Source organism: Sphaerodactylus townsendi, linkage group LG01, assembly GCF_021028975.2.
Source record: "Sphaerodactylus townsendi isolate TG3544 linkage group LG01, MPM_Stown_v2.3, whole genome shotgun sequence".
In the NCBI taxonomy this organism is placed as follows: domain Eukaryota; kingdom Metazoa; phylum Chordata; class Lepidosauria; order Squamata; family Sphaerodactylidae; genus Sphaerodactylus; species Sphaerodactylus townsendi.
In genome coordinates, this window is record NC_059425.1 from 156827355 (window position 1) to 156848701 (window position 21347).

Here is a 21347-nt window from a genome sequence, read left to right on the forward strand (position 1 = left end):
TGCCTGCCTGGTGCGAAGGTTGCGGATGTCACGCTTCGTCTAGATAGGCTGTTAGACAGTGCTGGGGTGGAGTCAGCAGTTGTGGTCCACATTGGTACCAATGACATTGGGAAATGTAGCCGGAGAGGTTCTGGAAGCGACATTTAGGCCGCTACAAAAAAGGCAAAAATCCAGGACCCCCAAGGTGGCATCTGGGTCAATGCTACCTGATGTTCCCGCAGCGCAGAGGGAGAGCTAGTGCAGCGGAGATACAGGGTCTCCAAATGCGTGGATGAGAAGGTGGGTGTAGGCAGAGGGTTTCAGCTTTGTCAGGAACTGGGGAACCTTTTGGGATAAGACAGGCCTGTACAAAAGGGGCGGGCTTCATCTTAACCAAAGAGGAACCAGGCTGCCGCCTCTCAACGCCAAAAAGGTGGCAGAACAGCATTTAAACCGATCCTTGGGGCCAAGCCGACAGGAGCTGAGGTGACTTCGATTTGAATACAGAGTCCATGGGGATGCAGACTACAGAGGTTTTTCTAAATCAACCACGCCTGGCGGGAAGCATAGCAATGTGATAAGTGATAGTGTCTACAAAAAAGGCTAGAGGAGCCAGCTTACATAAATCCCAGGTTAGGGACAGAGACAGAGTATACAAGTGTCTATATGCTAATAGTAGAAGCATTCGACCTAAAATGGGGGAGCTGGAGTACAGAGTTTTGAAGGAGGACATTGATATAGTGGGCATCACAGAGACATGGTGGAATGAGGAGAACCAGTGGGATGCTGTTATCCCAGGTTACAGGCTCTACAGGAAGGATAGGACAGGGCGTATTGGGGGTGGGGTGGCCCTCTACATCAAAGAGAGCATAGTGTCACATAAAATAGACAATGCAGGGGGAGCTGATTCCTCTACAGAAGCACTGTGGATATCAATACCAGGGGTGAAGCAAAGTTTAACATTAGGAATATATTATCGTCCCCCTGACCAAAGTGCACAAGAGGATTCTGAGATGGAAAAAGAAATTAGAGAGGCCAACAAAAGCAAAAATGTCGTGGTAATGGGCGATTTTAACTATCCCCACATAAACTGGAAAAATGCATGCTCAGGTCATAGTAAGGAGAGAACATTCCTGGATATGCTAAATGACTGTGGCTTAGAGCAGATGGTTGTAGAACCAACCAGGGGAGATGTGATCCTAGATCTAATTCTATGTGGGACCCAGGACCTGGTGCGGGAAGTCAGTGTTGTTGAGCCGATAGGGAACAGCGACCACAATGCTGTCAGATTCAGTATCTCTGCATGCGAACAAGTGACAACTACTAATGTAGTTACATTTGCCTTCAGAAAGGGAAATTTCTCAAAGATGAGGGGGATAGTGCGCAGGAAGCTGAAAGGGAAAATCAAGAGAGTCAAAAATGTCCAAGGTGCTTGGAGGTTATTTAAAAACACAGTCTTAAAAGCTCAGCTGGAATGTGTTCCGCAGGTTAGGAAAGGCAGCGCCCAGTCCAAAAGAAAGCCACCATGGTTAACAAGGGAGGTTGAGGTAATTATTAGGAAAAAAAAGATGTCTTTTAGAAAATGGAAGTCCAACTTAACTGATGAAGAATACCAGAGAGAACACAAATGGTGGCAAAAGAGAAGCAAGTTAGCTGTAAGGGAGGCAAAAAAGGATTATGAGGAACGCATGGCTGCGAACATCAAGACTAGCAACAAACAGTTCTTCAAGTACATCAAAAGCAGGAAGCCAGCTAGGGAAGCGGTAGGTCCGTTAGACGATGAAGGAACAAAAGGTGTGCTAAAAGGTGACAGGGAGATTGCAGAGAAGCTGAATGAATTCTTTGCATCTGTCTTCACCCAAGAGGAGGTGAGGAAAATTCCTGCACCTGAACCAAGCTTCTTAGGAGGTGAATCCGAGGAACTAGCGAAGTTAGTGGTAGACAAGGAAGAAGTTCTGGCAGCCATTGATAAACTAAATGTTACCAAATCCCCTGGCCCAGATTGCATTCATCCAAGAGTTCTTAAAGAGCTCAAGCATGAAATTGCTGATGTTCTCACATTAATATGCAACTTATCCCTGAAATCAGGCTCCATCCCTGAAGACTGGAAGATGGCCAATGTCACACCAATCTTTAAGAAAGGGTCTAGGGGGGACCCGGGAAATTACAGGCCAGTCAGTTTGACATCTGTTCCTGGTAAATTAGTAGAATCTATCATTAAAGATAAAATTATTAAACATGTAGAAAAGCAAGACCTGCTGAGGAAGAGTCAGCATGGCTTTTGTAGAGGCAAGTCCTGTCTTACAAACTTACTAGAGTTCTTTGAGGGTGTAAACAGACATGTGGATAAGGGGGAACCAGTGGACATTGTCTACTTGGATTTCCAAAAGGCTTTTGACAAAGTTCCTCACCAGAGACTGTTGAGAAAACTCAGCAATGAAGGAATAAGAGGGGAAGTCTTCCTATGGATTAAAAACTGGTTGAGGAACAGGAAACAAAGGGTGGGTATAAATGGGAAGTTCTCACAATGGAGAGATGTAGGGAGTGGTGTCCCCCAAGGATCCGTTTTGGGACCAGTGCTCTTTAACTTATTCATAAATGACCTGGAAGTAGGGGTGGGTAGTGTGGTGGCCAAGTTTGCAGATGATACCAAATTATGTAGGGTGGTAAGAACCACAAAGGATTGCGAAGAGCTCCAAGCGGACCTTGATAAATTAGGTGAGTGGGCTAAGAAATGGCAAATGCAGTTCAATGTAGCGAAATGTAAAGTGATGCACGTAGGGGCAAAAAATCCAAACTTCACATACACGCTACAGGGGTCAGTGCTATCAGTCACAGACCAGGAAAGGGATTTGGGCGTCTTAGTTGATAGTTCCATGGGAATGTCAACTCAATGCATGGCAGCGGTGAAAAAGGCAAACTCTATGCTGGGGATAATTAGGAAAGGAATTGAGAATAAAACTGCAAAGATTGTCATGCCCTTATATAAAGCCGTGGTGCGACCGCACTTGGAGTACTGTGTTCAGTTCTGGTCGCCACATCTCAAAAAGGATATCGAAGAGATAGAAAAAGTGCAGAGAAGGGCAACGAGGATGATTGAAGGATTGGAGCACCTTCCTTATGAGGAGAGGCTGCAGCGTTTGGGACTCTTTAGTTTGGAGAGGAGACGTCTGAGGGGGGATATGATTGAAGTCTATAAAATTATGCATGGGGTAGAAAATGTTGACAGAGAGAAATTTTTCTCTCTTTCTCACAATACTAGAACCAGGGGGCATTCATTGAAAATGCTGGGGGGAAGAATTAGGACTAATAAAAGGAAACACTTCTTCACGCAACGTGTGATTGGTGTTTGGAATATGCTGCCACAGGAGGTGGTGATGGCCACTAACCTGGATAGCTTTAAAAAGGGCTTGGACAGATTTATGGAGGAGAAGTCAATCTATGGCTACCAATCTTGATCCTCCTTGATCTCAGATTGCTAATGCCTTAGCAGACCAGGTGCTCAGGAGCAGCAGCAGCAGAAGGCCATTGCTTTCACATCCTGCATGTGAGCTCCCAAAGGCACCTGGTGGGCCACTGCGAGTAGCAGAATGCTGGACTAGATGGACTCTGGTCTGATCCAGCAGGCTAGTTCTTATGTTCTTATGTTCTTAGGTTCAAGTCCTCCACAACTCATGACAACTTCATAAACCTGGTATTTATGCAAATTCTGTTAAAACTGACTTATTAACTTTCAACTGAAGCAATACCAGGCACATCGTGATAACATTCCACAGGACTGAAGAATTATCATTGTGTGCACTATTGAACATATTACTTTGATAAGAGAGCATTTATGTTGTTCGGTGTGATGAAAGAATGCAAAGAACTACCTGCTACACAAACCAGTATGGCTGTCTTCATAATTGAAGCCTGTTAGGATGGCAGAGTGCCTGTGAACTTTGCAGCTAGTGAAGAAGAATGTCATTTAATCCTTGCAACATCAATGAGTTTTGAAAACCAAGCAGTGTATGTTGTATGTCTTGGCTTGGCATACCTCTCTGACCTACTGAAACAGTGCCCGAGATTGTTACCTGTCTTAATGAAATGTGATTCAAAAGGGTCAGATAGATTTAGTGGTTTGTTTTTTTGGAAGAATTCTGTCAAAAAGTTTCCACCTGGTACTTGACCAGTGTTTTTCTTCAAAATGCTACTTATGAAGTCCTTCAGAAGTTTCAAGAAGGCATGCCTTCTTTCACTGTTTGCAAAATTCCAACAGGTGTCTGTATGGGCCAAATGTAAGTTATCTTTTAAAAAAAATAATTGAAAGAAAAAAATGAAAACCTTGAAGTGTGTAGCCTTCAAGTTGTACATGGGATTTTTGAAACAGGATTGTGTGGAGTGAAATGGGACCTTAATGCAGTCTTGTGTAGCATTTATTATCTGTTCAAATATCTCCCCAGCTATACCCTTTTCCACCAAAAGATCGAAGTGTGGTCATGTGTGGTGTGGCAAAATAGGACACTCCCATTGAGAAATATTGGGTAGATAGCCAAACTGGTTTGTGTAGTAGGTAGTTATTTGCATTTTTCATTACACTGAACATATCTTTAAAGCTTCTCCCTTCCTCATCTGTGCTTTTATTACCTGAACTTGTATTTGATTTTGAATTAAAACACGATTAAAAATTGTAATGGACTGTCGATTTAATGTTCAGGTTCTTGTGGGTATGGTGGTCTCTACGTATGAGACTTTACAATAATGTTTGCTATTTGTGTCCAGCAACTGATGATAGCCATAGAATAAACTCAGCATGAAGTTTGGCATCCAGCCAAAGACTGTCCACTTCAAAGCCATGCTCAAAAGGTTGGGTTCAAGAGAGCATAATTAGCAGCTCAGCAGCAGAGAGGGAGAGGTGGAGCTTAAATACTTCCAAACACTATTTGAAAACTGCACTTTCCCTAGTACTGTTGAAGGTTTGTTCTTTGTGAAGTCCGACAGCAACAAAATTCATTTGTAAGCTGTTAATTTAACTTAGCATTGTAGAGACAAACACACCATCATATATATATCATTCTCTTCACAGCCCCAACGCATGGAGCTGTGGACTGTCTATTTAGTGTGGAGGGCTATGAAATTGTCATTAATGTGTGCCTACTGTGTGTGCTCTATAGGGGCTTCAAGACGAGAGACATTTAGGTTATTTGACTTTGCCTGCCTCTGCATGGGCTTAAAAGAGTTTTGAGATAACTGTGAATGGCCCAAGGCCAGACAGCAGGCTTTATGTAGAGTGGGAATCAAACCTGGCTTACCAGTTAAGAGGCCTGCCACTCTTAACACTACCATCACACTAGCGCTAAGGTGCTTCAGTACATAACTTTAAACCTTGCATGTTTAATTTATAAGGTAAACGTGCTCCTGCAGAAATGTTTTGTACCTGTAGATAATTTGTAGGATACACGTAATTGTGTAGCTGTTCTGTGCTGCAGCTAGCGGGTGATCTTAGTTAGGCCCAGAGTGAATCAGACTGATCAGAGTGCCACCCTGAAATCTGTTTCTTTGGGTCCCAAACAGCCTCCTGTAGTACTATTTTTACACACACATACCTTTTTCTGTTCCATTATAAAACACACACATTTTAGGTTTGTGTTTGTTCTTGGCTTTGTGTTTGGGTTTCACTGCACAGTCTGAAGTCTCTTACATAAATATAAAATACTTCCATCAGTTTCTGGCTAAGACCTTCAAGTGGCCTACATGAAACATGATTTGATGCAATGTTCACTAAACTGGATATTATTGTTCTCTTGAACATCCTGGGAAACCGGCTTGAGACATTTCTTCTGTTGACCATTACCTTTATGTAAAGTTTACATCTTATGTATTGTTGAAGGCTTTCACGGCTGGAATCAATGGCGGCTGTGAGCTTTTAGAGCTGTGTGGCTGCATTCTGGTATTTTCTGCCTAGCGCCATGGTGGCGAACCTATGACACTCCAGATGTTCATGGACTACAATTCCCATCAGCCCCTGCCAGCATGGCCAATTGACCGTGCTGGCAGGGGCTTATGGGAATTGTAGTTCATGAACAACTGGAGTGCAATAGGTTCGCCACCACTGGTCGTTTCGCCCACATCTATGGCTGGCGTCTTCAGAGGCATGCCGTGGTAAGATGTGTTTTTTGCCATGGAAACATCTTTCGTGACAAGGCTCTGAATATGCCAGTCACAGATGTGAGCAAAACATTAGGAGAAAAACTACCAGATATGGCCACACAGCCTGGAAAACCCACAACTGAACATCTGATGGTTTCACGACAGAAATGCTGTTATTTCCTTTATGCAGAAGTCTAGAGAAGAGTACTACATGCTAAATCAGGGGTGGGCAATTATTTTTTCCATGGGGCCGCATAAGAAACAGAAAATATTGTGGAGGGCCGGGCCAAAAGGCAGGGGGGCGAGGCACTTTTGAAAGCCCCGCAGAAGCCGGCAGCCAAGGCAACCGGCTTCTGCGGGGCTTTCAAAGGTGCCTCGCTCCCCGGCACGGCAGTGGGGCCAGTCAGGGTCATCCGGCAGGCAGGATGTGGCCCGTGGGCCGTATAATCCCCAGGTCTGTGCTAAATAGTATATTCTACATTACTTAAATTACTGTTTTTTAAAAAATTCAAAATAGTTTATCTTCTGTTGAAGTAGTTCTGTGTTATAAGGTCGGCTTGTCCATAAATTAATGCTGTCTCTTACATGTTAATTTTACTCTGTTTTACTATCAACTATCAGCTAATAAACATTTCCAAAATCATATAATCAAATTATGGAATGCGTGCATCATTACATTATGCTTGTAGTCTGCCACTTCTCTACTTCAGCTGTCACCAGTGCAGGCTGTTTTCTAGTCGTGACATTTCAAATGTATATCTTACATCACATTTTTGCTGACACTTGAAATAGTTCTCTGACTTTCCAGAAAGTGGCAACCCTGTTATGGCACCACGATCATCCTGAAGCAAGTGGCTGATTTTGAAAACTCCCAGCTTTATTTTCTATTGAGGCATGCCTGCCACAAACAGGACCATCGATCCTTTTACTGTTACAGAAGACTGATGGTTGGCAAGCGTAATGATGGACGGTTAGGTGAATGTGGGGTGCTGTGTGGTTTCCAGGCTGTATGGCTGTGCTCTAGCAGCATTCTCTCCTGACGTTTCGCCGCATCTGTGGCTGGCATCTTCAGAGGATCTGTTAGTAGGGAAGGAAAGCAAGTGGAGTATATATACCTGCGAGTAACAATGAAGATAGCAAGGTCAATAGGTGAGGGCATCTGAATAGAAGTAGCCTGGCCTTTATTCCCTTTGTTTATTTATTGTCTATAGTCCTCCTGTGTTTGTATGGAGCTGATTAGTCACTGCGCTGCACTCAGACTTGGTGACTCTTGTGACTAAATAAGTTGAGTGAAACTGATTGGACAAAACTTGCATCAATGGAAAGTGAACCTATGATCACTTATATTTTGCAATATAGAGGAGTGCAGTGGTGGCGAACCTATGGTGCTCCAGATGTTTATGGACTACAATTCCCATTAGCCCCTGCCAGCATGGCTGGGGCTGATGAGAATTGTAGTCCATAAACATCTGGAGCGCCATAGGTTTGCCACCACGGGAGTAATGGGTAAACTTTTGGGGGTTGTGTCGCACAGCCTCTTCTATTAAGATTGGATTGCAGAAATGCCACAATGACAGTAAAAACAAAAATCTTTATTGGAGTTCGATAGGAAAACATACATTCAACCAGCAAACCAACTGTTTCCCTATCGGTATATTTTAACACTTCTCGAATAGCTAGCTTGACAAAATTTAACACCAACTCTCATGTCTACAATATATTATGCATTCTGCTGCCGAAAACATGAGATACTTCAATTCCCACAGAACTGGAATTGATTTCAGTTATAACTTTGAAAGTACCTCTTCAGAGCAGGAAAAGTCTTCTGAATGCCAACCAAACTGGGCAGAGGTGCAACAAAAACTTGTGTTAACTAGAAATGTTGTCACAGGTTAACAAGCCCATATTATTATCGCTGCCAGAGAACTCAAAATGAACTCTGCGGTTCCAAAATATTATGACTGGTGTTTCCCAGCCCCCTCTTTTGCTAGATGGTCAGCTGCTTCGTTTCCCATAAATCCCGTATGACCTGGAACATGCATCTGTTGACAAAAAGTATCCAAAGTAATGAAAAGTGTATGGCAAATTGCACTCAATAGCAGTTGTCTACAACATCCACTGCTTTCCTATGCTTTAACATAATGTTATGCTTTTGGGAACAAAGTGCAATTCTTTCACTTATTTCACGAGATAATACCTTTTTCATTTTTTGCCAGCACCTTCACATGTAACTGTGAACTAGTATTGTTCTTCCTTTCCAAGAAACTGAGGTAGAAAGTAATGGAAGGGTCAGAATGACAGCTAGCTTTCTTCTGAGGAACTGATACCACCCTCATTCTAGCTTCTTGAACTGCTATAAACAACCTACTTGTATCGCTATCAGCAACATCATGAATACACAACTAAATTGCTCGTATTCAGACTGCATATTCATTCTTTGCTCAAGTCAGCCATCTTGTTACATACCCACTGGATGTCCATGCCTTCTGAAAGCTTAGCAAGTTTTTCAAAGTCCTCTTTGTTAATCACATCTTTCCCTGTGCTGGTTCGCCAACCATTTTTTTTCCAGTTTGGAACCCAGTTTGTTATACCTACAGGAAAAAGGATCCCTTTAAGACTGTAACCTGACCGAGTCAAGTCATTTTTAAAACACTGCAGAAATTCTCCTTAACGGCTCCCACTGTATCTGCAAAATGCCATCCAGTTGAGGTGTTCCAAAGGATTGATCAAGCTACATCTTTGACATTCAACAGATCTGTAATTAATCTGCCAATCCCTCTGCAGATAAACTGTGCTGTCAGTTTGCCATTTGAAAGACAGCAAATAAAGGAGAACAGCGCCACCTGGAGTTACATCCCTGTAAACCTGACTTGAATTTATTGTTTTATTTTTTAAATCCTGCCTTTTTGTGGACCAGAGTCCAGTATAGGATGAATAACACAATTCAAAATACAAAATGAAAACCCTGTTCAAAAGCATAGGTTAACCTTTAAAATCCTAACCAATATAAACACAAGACAGTGCCTCCATGAAACTTATATCAGTATTTAGGAGGGTGCATCTCTGCTGAGGATTGTACTGTAAGTCTCATTCTCTTTAAATTAGTATCCCTTTTCAACTGGTCTTCCATGGCCCAGGACAGACTAAAGTTACCTCTTGAGAGTGACTTGCAAAGAGTCCCTGTTCAACCTAACTTTAAAATGTTTGCCTTTGACAGGGAGATCACCACCAGATGGATTCTACCAGTTTTCTGGAATAATCTCATTTTCTACCTGGGCAACTGTAGTGCTTATTGATCACCAGCCCCTTGTTAGGGACCATATATGGGCAAGCTGAAAGAGGATAAATCTAGACATGCATTGTGACTGAAGTGGCGGGATAGAGAAAGAACAGAACTGCAGGCCTACAGGCACCTCTGGTCCCATCCCGTCTCAACAAAGATTTTTCTGGTGAACAGGTTTAAACTAGTAGACATGTTACATTCATTTGCTAGTTTACCAGAGAACCTAAATCACACAATCAATTTACCAGTAAAAATACAGTTCTGTTTCCCAAGTAAAACAATCTTAAGGCACCCTGTTCTTGGCTGGAACAGAGTGGGAGACACACAAGCAAGGTGTAACAATTCAAAACAAGGTTTATTGCTTAGAAGATTTGAGACCCTAACTCCTCCCAGAGACTAACTAAGGCCCCTTCCACACATGCAAAATGATGCGTTTTCAAACCACTTTCACAACTGTGCTGTTTGCAAGTGGATTTTGCCATTCCGCACAGCTTCAGAGAGCATTGAAAGCAGTTTGAAAGTGCATTATTCTGCATGTGCGAAATGAGCCTAAGATAAGGTACTTGCTTGACTGGTGAACAAACTTGAAGCTGTAGACTTTTATTCTTTCTTCGCTCCTTTCAAGAAAGTCCACTTGTCTTGTTTCCTCCTCCTCAATTTTATGTTCTCTAGACTATATACACTTTAGTCTATGCACCATAGATGCAGCCTTCCAACTCCCTAGGCACCTTAAACTGACTGACCTAGACGAGGACATTGCTGGGTAATAAAGGAAGTCTGCCTCTAGGGAAATTTCTTAAAGGGACAGGGTCTAACTACAATTCTCTCCCTTAGAACACTGTACAAGGAACCCATTCTAGCTATGGGGATAACTGATGCTTAATAAGAAAATAAGAAAGGCTTCTATAGGGCATAACAAATACCGCTATCTACAAATCACATTGGGTCCTGTTCTGCCACTCTATGAAGCTAACTATGGTATAAAACAAAAAGTCGGACATAAAGGCAAAATTGCAAGGGAAGGGGAAAGAGACAGGAAGGGATATGGGAAATTAAGATGGCAAGGACAACAGGGTGGGATTTCCCTTTCCTTGTGTGTTTTCATAGGACTTCACTTGTCACTATGTATTAAGTAACTGGGCAATGTATAAATTTACTTTATTCATGGTATATTTTAAAAAACCCAACTGCTTACCATTAATGGTGAACTTGCTGTCAGTATAGACAGCCAATTTCTTGATGTTTTGGCTCTTCGCTTGCTCTATAGCTTTGCAAGCTGCCTGAACAAAACATTAGGCAAAAACACAACTCAGGAGATAAACAGAATCATTTCTAACATGTCGCAAAATTGATTTCAATCCAGCAAAGAATTTGGATAATCCAGAAATCTGTGCAAATAACGCTTAGAACAGTAAATACATGGTGTGATGAAGTTGTTCTGTAACTGTAACAAAAGAAACTCACACTGGCCTGATGACAGCTTTGATCTCCAGATGGAGAACCGGAAAGGCTATGGAAATTTACCTAAAACAAGCTAGTAGTCAAATGGGCATACATTAAAGGCTAGATTACCACAGGGCAGGAAGTTTTCCTGAGGGGTAACAAAGAAAGGCTAAGAGATTTGACGATGGGCTGAGCAAGAGAAACCACCTCTTGGCTTGAGGTGAGAATGTGCGTAGCTGAGAGATCTCTGTAATTAGGAATTTGTTTACTTTGTTTTCGATTTTGCAATAAAATCTTTGAGAATTCAGCGGCTTCGAGTATTTGGAAAAAAGAACCCAGAAATGCAGGACTGAAGTTACCTCCCTAATCCTGGCTATTTGTGATACATGGCCTTATACGTGTTACATCCATTACACAAGATTTCTATTATGGACCTCTCTTTGGCTACCAGAGGTTTTTGCGAGACAAGTCTGTCAAAACATGTATTTTTTAACTATATGAGTCACTATATTGCCCTTTTAAAATATTCTATTATCCCAACCAATAACTGAACAACCTGTTTTAGAAGCTGTGCCAAACTATAGTTTACACATAAGTGTCAGCTCAAATGCTTCCTCTTCTCTGTACACACGGCAGTGCTCTCCCTGTCTCATAAGAAACCACAGGCTGCTATTACACCTGAACTTGCAAGCTATGTAAATACTTTCTCCCCCCAAGCCAGAATCAGAAGCTGTAAATGACACCACAAGACAAGAGCAGGGAGAAAGTATGTGAGCTGAAGGCATGTTAATGAAACATAAAACTATCACTTAAATTTCTTTATTAACAGAATCATAAAGTATTATACAACACCTTGCAGCACCGCCCCATGCAAATTAGGATCCCATAATAACTTGTGACTTCCAGGTTTTGTATTGTGACTTACATGTATTTCAGCTCTTTGGTTAGTCTGCCGTCCAGGAAGTCTCTCACTACTATTTCTGTGAAATGAGGAGAAAAAACCGCCAACAAAACACATTTCACTGGTCAGAAATGCTTTTACATAAAGATTATATACTCAAAATGTCTCTGTAGTTGAAAGTTATATATATACACCTACTTGATTTGGGTTTTATGATATATGATCAAAATGAGTTGGCATCCCTTACTATAAAACTTAACCCCCCCCCCCCCCCAATTACTAGCATTAAAGAACGGTATACCTACACTATAAGTACCTTCCTTTCCTTAAGCCCATAGTGACAAGCAGGAAGATTGTATATATTATAGAATTGGCTGTTCCGATGATCACATGCAAGATCAAAGGTGCACTATGCTTCACACTGGCAAGCAGCACAGGACACTTAACCACCTACCATTACTCTACCATGACTGCCGGCCCAACATCTATATCGTTGCAAGGGTATAACTCTGCTGGTGACCTTAAATTAATAAGAACTGCCTCAATTTTTTCATGCCCACCTTCTACTGGGACAAAAAGCAGCTTATTTCAACAGCAACAGGAGTGTATGGTGGAGAGAAAAAGAAGGGAGCCCAATAGCCATGCAGAGTAATCTCTTAAGAATTTGCAAGACACGCCTAGAAATATTCATTGCTTGAAGTATAAGTTCTTTACTCACCACACTAATAATTTAGCTACTTTCAGCATATAATATACTAAAGTTTTCATGTGTAAATTACTGCCTAGCACATTTGTAGATCAGGCAGAGTAAGATATGGAAAGATAATTTCTTAAGCACACATCCTGAGTGAAAACTACATTTACTTTACATAGCATGTTTGATTGCATAAAGCCACCTGTGAAAAGCCTGTGAGCTGTGAAATGGCAGCGTATCAAGCTGAATAAAACAAAAATAAGTTGTTTCAATTTCTTTCCCTTTTTTGTGTAATAACTAATGATGGTGGCCAATAAGTGGCACAATCAGACTTTGGAGTTGGAGGAGTCCCAAAGTCTTGGGACTCAGTAATTTAGGCATAGAAAATTAATTTGCAATTCTTATAACTTACAGTGAACATGTTATCTAATCACCATGGGATCTTACTTACAGAGGATGACTAGGTCCCCAATAGACACCTGTACCCGCACGTGCTCCACGACGCCCATTACTTGAACAACATCCATCAGTATAAACAACTGCATAGTCTCCTACAAATGTAAATTTGTATTTTGCTTAAGTGTGGCATATCAATTTGTTCACATTACAGCATTTTTAAACATTCACTAATAAAAACATTCATAAATAGATCCACAGGTATATATAATCCACTTGCTTTACTACCATCAGATCATCTGAAGATGCCAGCCACAGATGCAGGCAAAACATCAGGAGAAAATGCTACTAGAATACAGCCGTACACTCTGAAAACCACACAATACCCCATTCATAAATACAACTGCTCATAGAAACTTCTTCCAGATGCAGGTTAATTCCTTCTATTTGGGCATAAAAAGTAGTTGATTCGGGCATGAAAAGTAGTTGATGCTTCAAAGTTATATGCAACATTTGCAATTTTTCACTTGTTCTAAAATAAACTTTTGTATAATGTACACGGCCTTCTGTTTTTATTAGCCAAATTAAACAAATTATTTTGTTTACAATAAAGTTTACTTCAATAGAATTCTAGGCTTGACACAATTTCTTTCCTTCAAATCGATCTTAAAAACCTACCTTTGCTATGGTTGTTCTTTGGCTCAACCACTTCACAGGACTATGTCAAGAGGCTCAACTGTAAATGTGCAGCCCATATAGTCCCTCCCCTCCTTCTCTGCTGCCTCCTTACCATCTAAACTGGAGTCTAATTTCCTCTGGGAAAGAGATATATCTAACTTTTGAAAATCTAGTGTTAAATATTCTCACAGTGCTGCAACAAACCATACTAATTTACTTAGTTCTTGCTCTCAACTACAGCAAGGGGAAAAATACTGTAAAACTGCTCTGCATGTTAAAAAGGTTACCATATACATAGCAACAACTCATGGAAGTCTACTCAGAAATCAATATTTTTGTATTGACTAGGGCTTGCTCCCAAATAAATGAGCACAGGTTTGTGGCCTGCAACAAGGATCAGGCTTACCCATGTATGACAGATTGTTCCCTGAAGGTGTGTGAGGCACTTCCGTGTATTTTGTACATTTTCTGCTTCGCTGGCTTTCTGGGGGTTCTTCATCCCGTCTCTTGTACGAGCTATAACCTGACCAGAATGTAGTCTTATTATCAGTATGATTTCTCGGTCTTTCATCAGCTGTACTGTGGAAACCTTAGGAAAAACACAGACATAAAACAGAAATATTTGTCGCAAGACAATGCGAGCACAAAGTATTTATTCCAGGCATTTTTTAATATTAAAAATCTATTTTTGAGCATTCAAGAATCATGACTGTTAATAATTAGCATTAGAATTCTGATCAAAGGAGAGTTTAGAAAGAAGCAAAAAGCCAGAACACAAATCAACACTAAAACACAATCCTCATAATCTGCCCTCATTTCATGCCATATAAAAACTCTTACCATATCAGTAACAATGAGCAGATTCTATTATGGTACTCTCATGGTAAGAGAGTACTAAGCACTAAACTCACCTACATACCACCAAACTTTTAGACAAGGGGCATTGAAGATGTGGCCCAGGGACTGGATCCAGCCCCTTGAGAGGTATTATCAGGCCCACAAGCCAGTTGAGGCAACCCCCTCCTTTGTTCCCCATCTGACCTAACTCACTGCTGGCTCACCAGTCCATCAAGCCCCCCCCCCCCCCCCGTTTTAGCATGGCAAGTTCACCACAGGGTTGTCAGTGCTGATCTGGCTTGGAAAGCCTGTGGTGGGCTCACTAACTATGGAAGCCACCCCCCCTCCCACTGTTGACCACCTCCGCCACTGCTGGACTGGACTTGTGAACCCGCTGCAGGCTTACAAGGCATGGCATCTCCCCCGCCGACCCAATTTATGCCATAACTGACCCTCGTAACAAATAAGTTTGACACCCTTGTTTTAGATGTTTTAATCACAAAGAGCAGGTTCAAACAGTCAGACAAGCATCTCGATTGAAGTGGCAATGAATTTCTGACATTCATCAGCCTAAGCCAGCTTGACAAGCAAGTTTGTGAAGCAACAGGCTGAAGGACTATAGCGAAGTGCATGAAGCACATGCTAAAGCATTTGCTACAATGCTGGGAATCAAAACAAGTATGAGGAGCACCTTTAGTAACAGCTGCTGAGTCACCAGGTAGTGATGCATCTGCATTCTTTGCATCTCCCACCAATGTGCCTAAATATAAAGGGAACATTATGCACCAGAGAGGTTTTTAGTAAGAACAGAACTTTCTGTGCAACGTAAGCTACTCACCAAAACTGAAAGATCCAGATCTGAAGCATTTAAACTGCAACTTAGCAGACTGGCAGTCCAACGTCATCTGTTTCCTTTGAATGAGTTTGGTGGGATTCATTTTCATTGAAGAATGCATATCAATGCAGCTCTGGTTTTCTGGCTTCTCAAACTATGAGAAGTCCAGCAAGTGGCATTTTCCAGAAGTTAGTTTACTGATACATATTTATCTAAAGGACCATTTCTTTCTGAGCCCAACTACTACTCTCAGGCTACAACCAAGTGTTGCCCTGCTTAAGGAAGCCTGTTCTTTTTCTATTGTAACTCTTGTTCTGTGAAACAGGCTCTCAAAAAAGGAGGGGGTATTATGGCTGAATGGGGAAAACATGTCATTTAAAGATGTAACCTAGTGACATATCTGCAAGATTTTTTTCTTTTTAACCCACAGAGAAGCATAATTTGATCATCAGAATACACATCTATGCCTTATTTTTTCAGCTTTAACTTTTTATTAGGTATTATAAACGCATGTTTTTCTACTAAACATATCTTGACATCTTGGTGTAATTGTTAAGCATGGTGCAGTAGTTAAGAGTGGTGTAGTGGTTGAGAGCAGGTGGATTCTAATCTGAAGAACCGGGTTCGATTCCTCACTTCTCCACCTGAGTAGCAGAGGTGAACCAGATGTGTTTCCGCACTCCTCCATCCTGCTGGGTGACCTTGGGCTAGTCATAATTCTTTGGAACTCTCTCAGCTCCACCTACCTCACAAGGTGTCTGTTGTGGGGAGAGGAAGGGAAAGGAACTTGTAAGCCACCTTAAGTCTTACAGGAGAGAAATGTGTGGTATAAATCCAAACTCCTCCCCCTCTTCTTTGAAAAAACCTAAATTGTCCTCAAAAGTAATTTAACTGAATCTTCTATATGGCAACCATCAGAAATAAATTATGTGCAAGGTCTGTAAATTCAACTGGCACCAAGCTCAAAAAAATAAAAATGCTATTCCAGACATATGACCAGATCTTTATACAGCTAACTGGCATAGTTTGATACCAAGGCATCTTTACAATGGAATATATCAGGCCAACTTGCATGTATCTGCCAAGCACCAGGATTTCGTATGTTCTTATTCCTGTGAAACTTACTTGCTGAGTGTGATGATCCACTATCTACAAAGTCCCAGGCATCTTCCTCTGCAGAAAATTTTTTGAAACTAGCATACTGGTACTTGTCAACTTGCTCTTTACATTCTTCCCTATAAAGAGATTAAGGGAACATGGCAAAAACAGGCTGTATGATAAAGGATATTAGAAGAGGGAAGGGAGTAGACGAGCACCCACTCCACCATGCCTGGATTCCAGTCCTGTGAGAATCCGTTCCCATATCTGCAGTTATTTTTATTTTTTCACCTTAATTAGTGGCATACATGTTTTGATTGAAAAGCTAAAGAGAGCAAGAAGGAGAGAAAGAACACTTGGACACTATAAGAAATCTAGGGGAACCAACATATACTGTTTGAAGAACACATGCCAGCAAATGATATAGGTTACAGCACAGACAACCTACATACAACAGGAAACATCTCCAATGCTGGCTACTGAGAGGAAAGAGGAAATGATAGCTAGATTTAAAATCCAGGCAGACAAGCTTCCAGCCATCACGCCTCATTCTAACACCTACAAAACAGCCAGTAATTACAATTCACCACCATCTCTCCAGTTTGTTAAACTAGGTAACCATTTCATTGACATGAACTATAAAAGTTTTCCAAAACATTTCCCCCCCTTGAAAGTCAGACGTTAACTAGATGTTACAGCTGCCATGGATTCTACCTGTGGCCATTGCCGCCATTATAGGGAAAAATATAATTATTTTAAAATGTCACAACGGCTGCATTTTTAAATGGTCAAATTCTTTCCTAAAACAGTAGCGACTACTTGTCAAACCTGAATCTGCTGTAATATCTTGGCCAGCACAAAAAATCTAGTGGGCAGAACTTCCGATGTAAACCACAGAAAAGAGTCAGTAGTGGTTAAGGTGAGATTTGGGAGGCAGATTTGAATCCCCACTCTGCTGTGGAAGCCTGCTGTGACCTTGGGTCAGTCACACTCTCCCAGCCTAACCTAAGATAAAACAAGAGAAGGGCAGAAAAGAGGGAAATAAATACCCAAACAAACAACTACAAGTGAGAAAGCTCATTCTTGGGTGGAGGTGGTGGTGTTCTGTTTGTTCAAACGTCATTTTTAATCTGTTTTCTTCTGTTTACTGTGCTTCACCTGAGTGCAGTGAACAATACTCTCTGGGACTGCGCTTAACATGAAAGTGGCAGACAACAGCCAGGCTGACTGGGTAGGCAGGTAGACAGCCTGCATGCAAACATGCTGACTAGATAGGCAAGCAGATAGCTTGTACACAACCATGTTGCAACTAGGAACCTGTTTTTCTGTTACCCTAAAACCAAGATCCTGATGTTCTTCAGAAGTGAGGAAGCCGAGTCGTTTTATGATTTCTGACGCCTCCAATCAGAGAAAATGTGCAAAACTAAAAAGGCATCTCCGCAGAAATAAATCTGGCTCACCTGGAAACACATCTACGGAGTCCAGGAAGCTGCTTTGATGCAACTGGTCGGAATCAGAAAGAAGAGAACAGTGTCAGACAACCCGCCCCGTCCCCTCCACCTTGCTTACCAGGTGCGATACACGCCCGTCTGTCTGCCCTTCCGCACCGCATAGTAGGGCATGTTGCCGTCGCTGCTGGGGAGAAAACAAGGGCGGATCAACAAAGCCAAGACCCGCCGCAGCATGGCTGCCCCTCATCGCCCCCCCCATCCACTTCCCCAGAGCTCCGCCCACTCAGCGAACGTACCCCCGGAAATCCCGAGCCCGCTGATCCCGCCCTCTCCACTTCCTGAACAGCGACTGTAAAACCTTGCTTGTACTTCCGGTTAGGGTGAAAAAGTGGTGCGCAAACTGGAGCCACCCTTAGCGCTGCCCACTAAGCAGGGCGCACTTTAAACTAGGTTGGGCTTGTTTCTAAGAAAGTACTCCCGTCTCTGTCTTAAAAGACGGGACATCAAACAGTTCGGCAGGTGTGTCTGAACCACCACTGCCGTCTGCACTATATTCATATCCCGCACATGGCGGCGTTTTAAGCAGGAAGCGGAAGTGCGCGCGCGACGCCTCTGGGCTGGACTAAGAAACAGTCGCGCCAGAACCAGCCTCTGCGCAAGCGTATTAAAATCCCCGGGAAAACCTCTAGTCGCGCGCATTCGTACTTCCCTCGCATTTATTTCCCAAGGTGGGAAAGTGAGCCATGTGTTCAGAGGACTGTCTTAATAATGAATCCTCGTTCTCGGGAAAAGCACAAGGCAGATTGCAAGCTTGCCCCGTATGTGTTTTACAACAACCCCACCTGGTCCGTCACACCAGCATTCCCCCTACTTCTCCCCGACTGCAAATTTATACGCCAGGCAACCAATCCCTCTGAACTCAATGGACCTTGCCTCTGGATGGAAATACACAGGCTTGGGATGTCATACCACGGCAGTCATATACAAGCACCGACACTCCGTAGAAAGGCCAACTGAACTCAGAGCAACTTACTTCCCAGGGCAGAGAGGGATCTTCTACTGTCTTTTCCCCACTCTAAGCCAAGTTGCTTGAATGCAAGTCTCATAGGCCCCTTCCGCACATGCAAAATAATGCGTTTTCAAACCACTTTCACAACTGTTTGCAAGTGGATTTTGCCATTCCGCACAGCTTCAAAGAGCACTGAAAGCAGTTTGAAAGTGCATTATTCTGCATGTGCGGAATGAGCCATAGGTTGGTCAAAAATCACTAGTGCCTTTCGGATACACACACGCTCCTCCCTACTTGAAAACAATCCTTTACATTTAATAATTATGCAAATAAAGGTGGAAAATGGGAATGGCGACAAAAACACAAGGGGGAGATCGCTGTTTTGTGAAAGCCAAAAACAACATCCATGTAATATTACGACCAAATCTTAGGATTTGGGGCTCTCTGGTGAGTCCCGCTAAATAAGAGATCGGGGTTAAGTTTCTTTTTTTTTCTTTAAAAGAAGCCACCTCTGATTTTTCTCGTTCCCTCAAAATCGTGCCCTTTTTTTCCCTCAAAAAGGGAGAAAGGCTCAAGCAAACGAATCAGAGGTTGGTTAACAAAATCAGGAGGATGGAAGAAGCCACTGGTGTTCTTCAAGCAGTTTTCTACTCCAGCACATTTTCACATGAAATAACGCTTTGCTAAAGGACAACCACAGCACAAACGCCTCTCCTTTCATTCCAGGCCTCAACTTTTGTCTCTATCCTTTGCACTTACCTTGTTCGCTCTACAGCTGAGTGGGAAAAACAAGCCTCTAGCTTTAAATAGCCAAACTGAACTGAAAAGGTGCCTTGTGTCTTTTGTCTATCTGGAGAGCACTGGGAAGAACCACAGGTGGGAAAAAAGAAAGGGGGAGATAAAGGAGAAAGCCCTACTAGTATCTTCCCAAGAGCTAGTTGTAGCCCCTATGTTAAGAATGGGATGACCCAGAAAGGGGTGGAGACTGAAAAAAGCAGACGGCTGCAGAACTCTGGAAGTTGGAGGAAAATAGTAAAATCCACTTGCACTAAATTGTGAGAGTGCATTATTCTGCACATGCAAAAGTGCCCAAATAGATTATAAAAGTGGAGTACAACACAGGAGTTTATACGTGACTTTGCAAAGAGAGATTTTTGTAACCAATGTGTGCAAAAAGCTGGAGTTTCATAATTGGAGCTGTTATGCTATAGATTCTAGTGGTGCAAATACTGAGATAAAAATGCTCTAGGACTGTTTGGTTGCTAAGATGCAAATAATAAAGTGGCAAGACAAATTCGTTTTGCTCTGAATTCAAAGCTTCCAGTGCTATTTGGAGAATAGGGAAAGAGTGCTGTAAACACAGGATGCAGTGGAAGGTGATTCCTCTCTTGCTTGGAGAAGAAACAAGTGATATAGCCTAGGAAAGGAAAAGAATGCTAAGTAGAAATTATGTGGAGGAATTAATTCCAAGCACAATCTTTATTTCAATTTTCCTCTTGATTGCAACTACAATTTTTGCTCAGACTGTTGCAGGCCAAAAGGGAAACTCAGGATGCTGTGCAGTTAAAGATTTTTTTCAGGAGTTATCCCTGAACCTCCTGTAGTAACAGATTATTCTGTTTGGAGATTACATGCAAGAGAGTTAGAGGAAGATTATAATATTCCTGCAAATATAAAAAAGAGGAAAATTCTTGCATTTGCTTCCACTTGCATTGCATGTAGTTTTGGGAGCAGGTTGAAGAATTTTTTACAATACCAGAATAGCATTACCTATTTCTGAACTTTAAGTAAAGTTTAATGCAATTTATCAGTACAGTGCAGAACCCTCCAGGATATCTAAATTGTTTGCGTGCTCTGGCTGTTCAAATTTTAGAAGTGGATAAAGGAAAGCTTAACTGGGATATACAATAGCAGTTCTTCAGAGGATGCTGGCATGATGCATATGGGATAAAAGGAATGGGTGCTGATAATAAACGGAGCAGGGCCCAGTATATAGAGCTCCTTTATGCTGTGAGATGTTTGGAGAAAGGAATTATTCATGAACAGGAAAAAATTAAATAAGATGTACATGAAAGGAGAGCATCTATGACGTCCACGTTGTTCCTTTACACAGGCTGACTGCATTGGAATACACTGGTATTTAGTGGAAAGTGCGATGACTGAACTGAATTCTAAGACAGCACCCTCTGAAAATTTCAGTTCTGTGTTACAGCTGTGTTTATTTACATAAATCTTGTGATGCTATTTTGAACATTGGAGGGTTTTGATTTAAAGAAATTTGTTAATTTAAATTGTTTCGCAAGATCTGTTCCTGTTATAATCAATTTTGCAACCAGAATGTTGGAAAAATGGGAAAATTCCGCTTGGGTTTTTGTAATGTCCACTGAACGTTTAGTTGATGTAGCTGATAAAACGCATGGGCTCTCCGTGAAGGAAAAGAAAAGGATTACAGCTTCACATGAATTAGAACTCAAGACTTCACTCGTAATTTAAGACGCATCTTTCCATGAGCTGGGGGGGGAAATAAAAGAAACCAAAGTTAACAAAATGTAATTTAATCTTTTATCCTTAACTCCAGTTTTGGTTGTTTTGCCTGTTGCGTCACATGCTAATT

The 21347-nt window shown here is 41.9% G+C and overlaps 1 protein-coding gene across 4 annotated transcripts; it reads right to left on the reverse strand.

Moving 5' to 3' along the window:
• Window positions 1–7679: 7679 nt before the first annotated feature.
• On the reverse strand, window positions 7680–19588 carry RNASEH1 (ribonuclease H1). Of its 4 annotated transcripts, none has more exons than XM_048498185.1 (10): window positions 19493–19588; window positions 17843–17905; window positions 16301–16410; window positions 15032–15100; window positions 13910–14092; window positions 12881–12980; window positions 11760–11814; window positions 10587–10671; window positions 8575–8699; window positions 7680–8150 (listed from the first exon to the last, which is right to left on the reverse strand). In XM_048498185.1, exons 2-10 carry the CDS (start codon window positions 17893–17895, stop codon window positions 8064–8066), a joined length of 867 nt encoding a protein of 288 aa, XP_048354142.1. In that variant the 5' UTR covers window positions 17896–17905; window positions 19493–19588; the 3' UTR covers window positions 7680–8063. The 4 variants fall into 4 exon arrangements, with proteins under 4 accessions (XP_048354142.1, XP_048354149.1, XP_048354136.1 ...); XM_048498192.1 differs by having other exon boundaries at window positions 17843–17908; window positions 19493–19579; XM_048498179.1 differs by lacking the exon at window positions 19493–19588 and having other exon boundaries at window positions 17843–17991.
• Between the last annotated feature and the right edge of the window lie 1759 nt (window positions 19589–21347).